We start from the raw sequence: 10,545 nt of genomic DNA, 5'->3' as shown, positions 1-10,545 counted from the left end.
AAATAACTGTTTCCTGTGAACACCTAATGTCTCTTACACCTCCACTTCATCCCTGTTTTATTTAAGTTTAATGACAATTTGTTTCAGTCAAACCACATCTAAGCTGTGTTTTTACACAAGAAAAAAAAAAAGCATTAAACTGCACATTTGTGTCTTTTTTCATGAAAATATCTTATCAAAGATCACATATTACACTTTAGTCAAGCCTTTAAAAATGCTTTTGTGGACTCACTGTAATAAGTTGTCAGTGGTTGAGATAGTTGCTGTAGGTATCTAAAAATGGTGAAACCTGATGGAAATCTCTTTGTGGTGTGTTGGTGATGTATGTATGTGCAAAATAAAACAAAACATTGCTCCAGGTATGTTTTTGACGAGAATATAACATTTATAACTTTGTTACAAGCTCAAACATTGATGTTGCGTGATAAAGGCCTTAATATCTCACTTAAATAATGGCAAACCTCACATGTAAGTAAAAAAAAAAAAAAGATTAATCGAAAAAAAATAATCGACTGATTAACTGATTACTGAAATAATCATTAGTTGCAGCCTTTATGTTTAGGCTGAAATAAGACATGTCTTTCCTAAAAAAAATCAAAGACTGGATTTCAAAAAAGGAGAAAGAAAGAAAAAAAAAACCGGAAAGAAAACTAAAGGAGGGAAAACAGTTGCTAACCAAATTCTTTGAGAGTGGTGAGCTTGAAAACTAGCTATATTGAGTTGGGGGGTCTGGGGGACTAAATTGCACCATTTTTTCTAGAAAATGGTCCAACTCAATATTGCTCCCTCATCTTTAAAAAGGGTTCTGACTCCCAGGTGTGACCTAAGGTACACATGATTTAGAGCATTACAAATTTGGTGTTTGCATTAATAAAAAAGAACAGTGTGTGGGGGTGGCTTTAATAGGGCCTGGAATTTGGTGCTACGCCCCTGCTCGTAAATTTGCATGTTTATTCTCGTGTATTTGTAACTTTAAACTCAAAAATTGAATCTCCATTTTTTCCCCCCCTGTCTGAATGGCCATAATACGCCGTCGTACAATTCCTCATTAGTATTACGTACATCGGTAATGCGCCACTCCTAACCAGTTGGTGGCGGTAATGCACCGTGTTAGTTTGCAAACCACCAATAAAATCCAAAGAAGAAGAATCCTGTGGCAGCAGCTCTGGCTCGAGCGTTCTCCCTCCTCCTTTGCATGGTGCCGCGTCTTTAGGAAGATGTCTGGAAATAATCCCGACAAAGACGACTCACCTCAAAGTAACAGTAAAAGTATTTCACTCCCGCTTTCACGGGTGAAACTGATCATGAAGAGCTCCCCTGACGTTTCCAGTATAAACCAGGACGCTTTGTTCCTCACCACAAAGGCTACGGTGAGTAAACTTTACTGCTGCTAGCTTGTTGGCTTCTGGGTTCGCTCGCTCTGTTTAAACCTCAGACTGACACACTGCGCTGTCCCTGAAGGAGCTGTTTGTCCAGCACTTGGCTCTGTCCTCCTTTAATAACGGCGGCGGTAAGGAAGCCAACAGTCTGTCCTACAGCGACCTAGCTAACACCGCAGAGGAAACGGACACTTTTCACTTCCTTACAGGTAAGAACATCAGACAGCCTCCTGTTTGCAGCACTGTTGGACCTTCATCACTGAAACATGGGAACTTAACAGATCCTGTGCCAGTTCTCTCTTAAACGTACAATAAATGTTCAGTCGGTTTCTTAACTAGTCAAGAATGAAAGGAGAACTAAGTCGCTTCATCGCTTTTATCATAATTGTTTTGTCCTTTTTGCCCTTTTCTTTAACATTACAAATCAGGTTTTGTTTTTTTTTTTTGTTTTTTTTGCAAATCTGCCATAACATCAGCAACAACATTCTGACCAGGTGTCTCAGTACTGATGACCAACTACAAAAGTCCAAGGGGATACCCACTTTACACGGGTTCATTCCTCAAATCTCGTTGCAGTGCAAATTACAATGACAATAAAGGCGATTCTGATTCTGATAGTGAAGTCACCCCACTGCAAACTTACCCCGGGTGAAGTCACAGCATTGTAGTAATACAATATTTAAGGAAGTGGCTATTTGCACGGCCGCCGTGTCCATACCTCTCATTTGGCTATTCGCGTGGCAAGACTCTGGTGTTAAAACTTGGAACTACTAACTATAGATAAACATTCTGCATTAAATGAGAGTTATGGACACAGCCACCGTTCGAATAGGATCGGCCTTTTGCCACCAGAGTAGTCTTGCCGTGCGAATATTGAAATGAGAGTTATGGACACAGCCGAATTAAAAAAAAAAAAAAAAAATCAAAATCGAAAAATATTAAAGGAGTTATGACATCTTGAATGCAATATGTTTGTTTATACAAGTAGTTCCAAGTTTTGCCACCAGAGTCTTGCCGTGCGAATATACGTACCAGAGTTGCTGTGTGAATAGCCAAATGAGAGTTATGGACACGGCCGCAGTGCGAATAGCCACGGCCAATATTTAAATTCTTATAGGTTCATGTAATCCTTCATGAATAATACTTCGATTCAGTAGCCATTAATCACTTGCCAAGTGCTGTTAATGGTTGATGGTCTTTAGTGTTTCGTGATGAATTTGAAGGGCATATTGGAGAGACAAGCCCCAGTGTCACATCTGGAGTAACTGTTAACACTTCTGCAGACTTGGTTCTTGCAAGTGATATATATTGACGCTGCCAAGAATATCTGAAGTCAGGCTGAATGGGACCAGGTATGGGTCTGACTGACTGTGAAGGCCAAAATGAAAGTAACGGGTTCTACACGACAGCACTGATATTTTTCTTTGAGGATTACTGGATTTTGAAATTTGGGCACATTTAATGTTCAGTGTGTTTTGAGCCTCCATGGCACTTTCACCCCATAATATATAACTGTGTAGTGTTATTACACTGGTAAAGCAGTGCATGTTTGTTATGTTCTGTTGCTATGTTTTTAGAGTGTATAATATTAATAGTAAGGTGGGTAATGTTAGACCTTACTCATTCACAACAACACAAATGAAAACAAAAATGAAACACTGAAGCAGAAAAAGTTATCCAAACTAGAAACAGCCAGTGTGTAGCAACAGACCACATGCCAACTATAATGAAAATGTCACATGCAACTCTTAAAATATCTGTTTCAAAATTTGTTATATGGCCATAAAATGTGAAATATCTATTTTTAAATTTATTCTATGATCTAAAATAACGTGATTGCTATGTGGCTTACAGAACATTCCACTACTTAACACGCATGGCTGATGGAATATTTATTTGTAAATTTGTTCTGATCCAAAATAACATGATGTAACACATGTAACATCCAGGTACTTAACACAAATTGCTGATATACCACAATTTATATTAGGAGCAAAGTTGTATTTTGAGTACCCTTTTCCACAAACGGGTTAGGAGACACTTTCACAAGCACATGGTTTTTTGCAAAAGGTCTGACAATATAAACACATCAGATGTCAATCATTTGTAGCAGGTATGCTATAGCGATTTTTCCTGTGACATCATGAATCTGGTCACATGGGTTTGTTGACTAGTGTGGTTGGCTTTGTTGTAGTTTAGCTTAGCGACATATCCTGCTTTTGTGGTACTATCTAGGTTTCTAACATATTCAGAGACCACCGAATCGCTTCCTGAACTCAAAGATGATATACCTTCTCTCTTTCGTGGTTTAAATTTATACACATTCTTGCCAACCACGTCAATGTGCACGCGTGTGTGACGTCAGTGTTTGTAAACAAGAAGTATCACTATTGTAAAATTATTATAAGTGGTTAAGTCATTAAGTCACACAATGCTATTTCCTCTTTTTCATGACAGATATCCTTCCAAAGAAGATCTTGGCTCGAGATTACCTCAAGTCTTTGGAGAAAATGCAAAAAGAGGCTGACGATTAAAAAATACATAGAAAAAAGGCACTGGCGGCATTTCACATATTTTCAACTCTAAGCTGGACAGATGTCAAATGTCCTGCTGTCCTCTAAGAGCAGAGTGACCAGTGGAAGAGACACCTTCAACAAACTGAGAAGAGTTTAGCTCTAGAGGTCAAAGAACAAGTGAACATAGAACTGAAAGTTCCTACAGATTTTTTGTTTTTTGAATGACCATTGCTTGGCTTTTGCAGCATAGTTTCACTGCTCTTTCAATACCACAAAACTAAATTTATAAGAATGACCATAGAAAAGTGAATGGATAAATCATAATGTGAACATCCTGAGTTTTAACTGCAGACTATCATCACTATCACTCTGGTGTTTCATACTCTAAACAGCAGTGTGTATATGTTCATTCCATTTAACACAGACATCACATTCGACAAACATTCGCTACATCTGGAGCACAAATGTCTGCATCAGAATAATTACTGCCCCAGATTTTTTTTTTCTTGCCATGCCTAAGTTGTGATTAGATTATGTTGAAAGTTTGATGTGCATATACTTTTTTTGTTTGATTTGATTTTTCTTGCAACTTAACATGCTGTTTTCCAAATTAAATGTCACACTTGGCCTAGCAGATCTGAATATTTAAATTGTGTGTACCATGTGACTATCTTATAAGGGCATCACTCTGAAATATTTGTTTTTGTTTACATTTGTATTAAAGCGTTATCCTGTCTGATTAATTTTGTGTCATACAGAATGTTTTGGGAGAGGGACATGGTGCTTAAGCAAGTCTTTATTGCAACCTTCATAAGTGTCTGATTTTTACAGAGCCTGTTAATGTGAACATGAACTCACCATACGGAACGTTTGCAGACGTGGAAAATATAACTATTTTTAACCATCAGAGTTAATGTTTACACAATGCAAAATTGGGTGTGTTGATGAAATAAAGGGGATATCTATGCATTTTCTATACTCACTTACTCCAATAATGGGTCACGGGGTGGCTGGAGTCCATCCCAGCAGTCATAGGGTGTGAACCACCCTGGGTGATGCCAGTCTGTTGCAGGGCCATAAAGTGGAAATCAGCCATACTAACTATTCTAACTGGCCAAATTAGGAGGATTGTCTCAAAGTTGCTGGTGTGTTAGTTCAAATTTCATAACTCCAAACATTTTGGTGCCATCATAATTCACAAAGCTTCTTAACACTAAGATGTGAAGTATTTTGTGGAAACGGCCCCTGAGCGTACATGCATTTGCTTCATTTTAGAATACAGGAACAAAGTTCAACCAAGGAAAGAAGAGTGAAGGCATCTGTCGCCGTCACTCTTTGATGAGCTTGATGAGTCGAAACTGCATGTTGAGCAGAGTCTCCTCGAGTGTAGAAAACTGCTTCTCCAGCAGGTTTGTCAGATGCTCTCTGTTATCTATGGCATCCTTTGTGGTGGTGAGGTGCTCCTTCATGCTGCGAGAGACAAACCACAAGTTACATTCTGAGACTTTTTTCAAATGGATGTTCAGTTGTGTTTAAACACTTTGCGTGAGGTTTGTTTTTTCTTTCTTACAATATGAATGCTAATCTTGGCCTATTATGAGTAAAATGTACTGTAAGTTAAGAATGTACATTTATTCTGAAACCTTGTTTCATCCAGGTAGTTTGACAAATAGATTTCTCACTTTGAGAGGGCTCCTTGTTCCTTCCCGTCTTTCCTCTTCTCCTCCAGTGAAGCAAACACCTCCTCCATAGTCTGCATAGTTTCTAATGTGCTTTGATGATCTGAATGGATTCCATGGACCTCCTCCCTTGCTTGGTGGTTATAGGACAAACCTCCCTCCTCCACCCCGCTGGAAGTGGACACAGCCTGCAGGGCAGCTCTGTTCTGAAGAACAAGCAGACGGGATTTGGCAAACTCCTCAGGTCCTGCTATGTTGTCCCAGCACACCCCAGAGGATGGGGGTAACCAGAAGCGCTGGGTGCAGTTAGCTGGTTTTCCTGGTCTCTCTGTTATAAAGGGGCTGTCTGCGGGGAAGCTGTGAAGGAGGTGCAGAAGAGAAGAACCAGAGCCCCACTCCCAGTCCTCCAGGTGTGGTTCTCCTTCTCCAGACTCTTGCTCTAGCCAAAGGCTTTCAAGGGGCTCTGCTGGTCCTACACCCTCTGCTGGGAGGTAGACCCCCAACAGGATGCAGGAGAACAGACAGAGCAGGGCCCTGGTCACTGCTGCCGAGAGCATTGCCACAGAGCCTGGAACATGCAGCTTCATTAGACATGCACAAAACATTTACAAAACCACAACAGGTACATGGTTCCATTTGTGTTCTTTTACAAATCTCTAAGTCAGTCTACCTACCTCCAACAAGGAGGTTATGTTTTTGTTGAAGTTTCTTTGTCAGTTATGTGGCTACTTCAAAATGTTCTTGGCCTCATCCAGAAACAACTATCTGAAGACTTAAGATTTGACCTTCTGCAAAGGGATCATGAAGCCTGAACATCGGTTGAGTGCACTGAAGTTGAGAGAGACTATGTTGAAAAATAATGGAAGAAAAATCTCCTGTGACGTTTTCTAGGTGAGAAGTAGAAGTATGTCCTAGTGTCAAGCAGATGCGAGTCTACAACTCCCTCTGGATGAGATGCCAGTCTGAGGCAGGTTACTTCCCCAGTAGATTGTCTTCTCCAAAGGCAAAGACAGGTATCACGAGTGGGATTTGAACCCGCGTCTATACATATTGCTAAATATTGAGCTTGATATTTCAAAACACATGAACAGATTTCAGTGAAATACAGTCAAAATCTAGTATGGGTCAAAATTATGTAGTTTAGTTTGCATGTAGCTGTGGATCAAAGTAAAGGGCAGATCCTGCCTTTAATTTGTGATCCTTTGTCTTTGATCCTGTTTCATTATAGAATCAACACAATCAGCGATAAGGATTAATGGTAAGGATCTGCACCTTTCATCCTCATCCTCAAGTGAATTTCTCAACAACTCCAACACAAAGTCACTGAACTCCTGTAACTTGGTGTTGACCCAAGACAGGTGCAAGCCGAGAGACCCAGGCTAGAACATATCACAATACTATAAAGCTCATACGATTTCAATGATTTATGCAAATAAAATATTGCAGTAGATATTCATGTTTTAAAATTTTAGCGGCAGCGACGATAAGCGGTAAACATGGCCTCAACTATAATCCACATTATGTTCTTTTTCTCTCTGCTGCGTATGTGATTCATTGCTCAAGAACATTTCAGTGTTCAGTTGTAACCATGGATCAGACCCAAAGACCCTTTGGTTATTGGCCGACTCCACTCGGCGGACTGCGCCCCAGTTGCTCCTCTTACAATAAACAATGACTGATGAACATAAATAAACTATACAAAGATTATATTCGTATTTCCATGTTTTTATTATTCCTTACCTTGCACAAAAAAGCTCACCGATGAAGCAGCCTGAGTGCTGAGACGCTCCTCTGGTGCCTGAGTGGTTGGAAAATGTGACTCCAGCCAGTTGCAATCTGAATCTGTTTACTGCCCTGGTAACTCCAGAGTCAGGAGAAAGACTTTTCCCTCAGAGTCTGCAGGGATAAAACTGGGAAAAGTACCCCAAGGAATGTACGTCATATCCAGCTGTTTACAAGCACCTAACAGACTGCTCCTGTAAGAACAGAAACATGTCAGCTGCAGACTTATTTAGGTCCAATATTTTTAAGGAATCTGTCCCATCCTCTTTGAGCGTTCGGTTGGGTTTCTCCAGACGTGTACAGCCTTTCTTCTTTCTGCTCCTGTAACGATTGCACGTCTGAATGTGGCCTTTGTTGTTTGAAGAGCAGGAGGTGTGATACCCCTGGAATTCATGACCTGCTTTACCGTGTCCTCAACAAGAGCAGCCACACAGTTCCCAAGTAATCACAAAGTGCTGTAGCAGTTTGCAGGCAACGCATGGAACATGCGCAAGGAAGTCTGGATGACTTCACAACATCTGTATTTATTTAGTGTGAAAATAGGCGAGAGATGACTACATCGGTGAGGAATGGGAGAAAGGTTTTGCCACAAAGGGAAGAAGATTGTTGCAATATGAAGCCTCCTAAAATGTGCGGTGCAACTCACAAAGGGTGGGACTCGGGTACAGTGAAGTCTTGTCCACACACATCATGCTTTGGCTTGGGTCTGAAGGGGTGGTAGCCAGATGTTGTTCCTTTTAAGCTGTTGGGGAAGTGCTGTCAGGATGGATACGCTTTGAGATGAAGGGCAGAGTTTGTTCAGAGTTTGTTCAGGTGAGTCACCTTCAAGACTTTAGACTGTTTTGCTTTGGATACTTATTTGTCATCTTTTACTGTCTGATTCTGTTTTTTTCTTTTCTCTCTCTGTTTGAGGTGCAGTTCCATCTGGGAGTGGGTGTCTTCTTCTGCCAGCCTCCCATCCTGGACACCAGCATGGACTCCCAAAAGTTCCTCTATATTTGTATTGTCAAGTGTGTTGGTAGCATGGCCCAAGCAGAGGGTCACCCCTTTGAGTCTGGTCTACTTGAGGTTTCTTCCTCAAATCTTCAGATGGAGTTTTTCCTTACCACTGTCGCCTGTGTGCTTTCTCTGGTGTTGGTAAGGTTTGACCTTACCTGTGTGAAGCGCCTTGAGGCAGCTTTGTTGTGATTTGGCGCTATATAAATGAAAATAAATTGAATTGAATTGAAGTTATGAACTTTCTTTGCACTCTTGAGAAATGCACAAACAAGTCAGTTTCATAAACTATTTTACAGGCAAACTCTAAATTTAGGGGACAAATGGAAGTAATACACATGAACATATTTAATAAAGTTATCATACTATTAGACTGGCAGCAGCAACTGATGTTTATGACCCAGATTACGACTTCTCTGCAGATGTTTCATGTTATTTCTACTCCAGCACTTCTTTCTTATTTTGTTAACCTTCAGTCTGGTGTAAAACATGTTCAACTGGCCTGAGTTTTGGCCAATGAACCGTGTGACATAATGCAATAGTGACATCTACTGGACAGAACTAACTTTTCAGTCTAATCGAATGTAATCTATTGTAATATATATTCTAATAATTTCTATAAAATACATTGTTTTCTGCACTGCCCATCACCAGGGTGATGTCAAAGATGGGTGGACTACTGGAAAATGCTGTATTTTTAAAATATAAAACTATTATACAACCATATTGATAATTAAATATGAATAATATTACACAGCTAATGTATTTAATCTTATTGTTGCTATACTATAAACAAGGCTGGGTAGGATTACTTTGAAATATAATCCAAGAGTAATCAGATTACAAGTAATCCAAATGTATGTACATGCATACATGTAATCCACATGTATCTTTCAAAGTAATCCTACCCAACCTTGACTATAAATAATGATCATAATGATAATTATATATTCTTAATATGATTACATGGTTAATGTATATTATATAATAATTAACATATTATAAAAATAAGATCGGAGTCGAGCTGCTGCTCCTCCACGTTGAAAGGAGTCAGTTGAGGTGGCTCGGGCATCTTTTCCGGATGCCCCCTGGACGCCTCGCTGGAGAGGTGTTCCGGGCACGTCCCACTGGGAGGAGGCCCCGGGGAAGACCCAGGACACGCTGGAGGGACTACATCTCTCGGCTGGCTTGGGAACGCCTTGGGGTTCCCCCGGAGGAGCTGGAGGAGGTGTGTGTGGATCGGGAGGTCTGGGCGACTTTGCTTGAGCTGCTGCCCCCGCGACCCGACTCCGGATAAAGCGGAAGAAAATGGATGGATGGATAGAAATAGTGTTTTCTGCAGTGACCCTGCCCAGGGCCATGTCAAAGATGGGTGGGCCTTATTTTCATCTTAATACTAATATACTATGAATAATACTCATACTCGAGCACAAGGATGTCCATAAGTGCATGTGGCACCAGGACACCCTGAGCCGGAGGTTGATGATCGACTTTGTAGTCGTATCATCTGACCTTCGGCCAGATGATTCACCCGGTGTCTCGGACACTCGGGTGAAGAGAGGGGCAGAGCTGTCGACCGATCACCTCCTGGTGGTGAGTTAGATCCGCTGGGAAGGGAGGAAGTCGGTCAGACCTGGCAGGCCCAAACGTATTGTGAGGGTCTGCTGGGAACGACTGGCAGAACCCTCTGTCAGCGAGGTCTTCAACTCCCACCTCCGGGAGAGCTTCGCCCAGATCCCGGGGAGGCTGGAGACATGGAGTCCGAGTAGACCATGTTCATCACCTCCATTGTCGATGCGGCCGCTCGTAGCTGTGGTTGCAAGGTCTCTGGTGCCTGTCGCGGTGGCAATCCCCAAACCTGGTGGTGGACACCGGAAATAAGGGATGCCATCAAGCTGAAGAAGGAGTCCTACTTATCTTTGTTGGTAGGTAGTACCCCGGAGGCAGCTGATGGGTACCGGCAGGCCAAGTGTGCCGCAGGCAAAAACTCGGGTCTGGGAGGAGTTTGGGGAGGCCATGGAGGAGGACTATCGGTCGGCCTTGAAGAAATTTTGGCAAACTGTCCAACGCCTCCGGAGGCGGAAGCAGCTCTCCACCAACACTGTCTACAGTGCAGGTGGGGAGCTGTTGACCCTGACTGGGGATGTTGTCGTGCGGTGGAAGGAATAGTTCGGGGATCTCCTCAAGCTCATC

The 10,545-nt window shown here is 41.7% G+C and overlaps 2 protein-coding genes across 2 annotated transcripts; one reads left to right on the top strand and one right to left on the bottom strand.

Annotated features, from left to right (window-relative positions):
• The first annotated feature begins 1,155 nt into the window (after positions 1 to 1,155).
• On the top strand, positions 1,156 to 4,638 carry chrac1 (chromatin accessibility complex subunit 1). The gene is made up of 3 exons (XM_034160146.1): positions 1,156 to 1,370; positions 1,462 to 1,588; positions 3,837 to 4,638. Exons 1-3 carry the CDS (start codon positions 1,218 to 1,220, stop codon positions 3,911 to 3,913), a joined length of 357 nt encoding a protein of 118 aa, XP_034016037.1. The 5' UTR covers positions 1,156 to 1,217; the 3' UTR covers positions 3,914 to 4,638.
• Positions 4,104 to 7,809, bottom strand: si:ch211-57n23.1. Its single transcript, XM_034160144.1, has 3 exons — positions 7,315 to 7,809; positions 5,578 to 6,142; positions 4,104 to 5,365 (listed from the first exon to the last, which is right to left on the bottom strand). Exons 2-3 carry the CDS (start codon positions 6,129 to 6,131, stop codon positions 5,224 to 5,226), a joined length of 696 nt encoding a protein of 231 aa, XP_034016035.1. The 5' UTR covers positions 6,132 to 6,142; positions 7,315 to 7,809; the 3' UTR covers positions 4,104 to 5,223.
• Positions 7,810 to 10,545: the final 2,736 nt, after the last annotated feature.

The sequence above is a fragment of the Thalassophryne amazonica genome, chromosome 20 (genome assembly GCF_902500255.1).
Source record: "Thalassophryne amazonica chromosome 20, fThaAma1.1, whole genome shotgun sequence".
NCBI lineage: Eukaryota > Metazoa > Chordata > Actinopteri > Batrachoidiformes > Batrachoididae > Thalassophryne > Thalassophryne amazonica.
This window is presented reverse-complemented; position numbering and strand designations above follow the sequence as displayed.

Coding starts and splice junctions, on each gene's coding strand:
- chrac1 (XM_034160146.1), top strand. CDS start 1,218: ATGTCTGGAAATAATCCCGACAAAGACGACTCACCTCAAAGTAACAGT. Junction 1,371..1,461: donor TCCTCACCACAAAGGCTACG/GTGAGTAAACTT, acceptor CTGTCCCTGAAG/GAGCTGTTTGTCCAGCACTT. Junction 1,589..3,836: donor CACTTTTCACTTCCTTACAG/GTAAGAACATCA, acceptor TTTTCATGACAG/ATATCCTTCCAAAGAAGATC.
- si:ch211-57n23.1 (XM_034160144.1), bottom strand. CDS start 6,131: ATGCTCTCGGCAGCAGTGACCAGGGCCCTGCTCTGTCTGTTCTCCTGC. Junction 5,366..5,577: donor GAACAAGGAGCCCTCTCAAA/GTGAGAAATCTA, acceptor TGTCTCTCGCAG/CATGAAGGAGCACCTCACCA.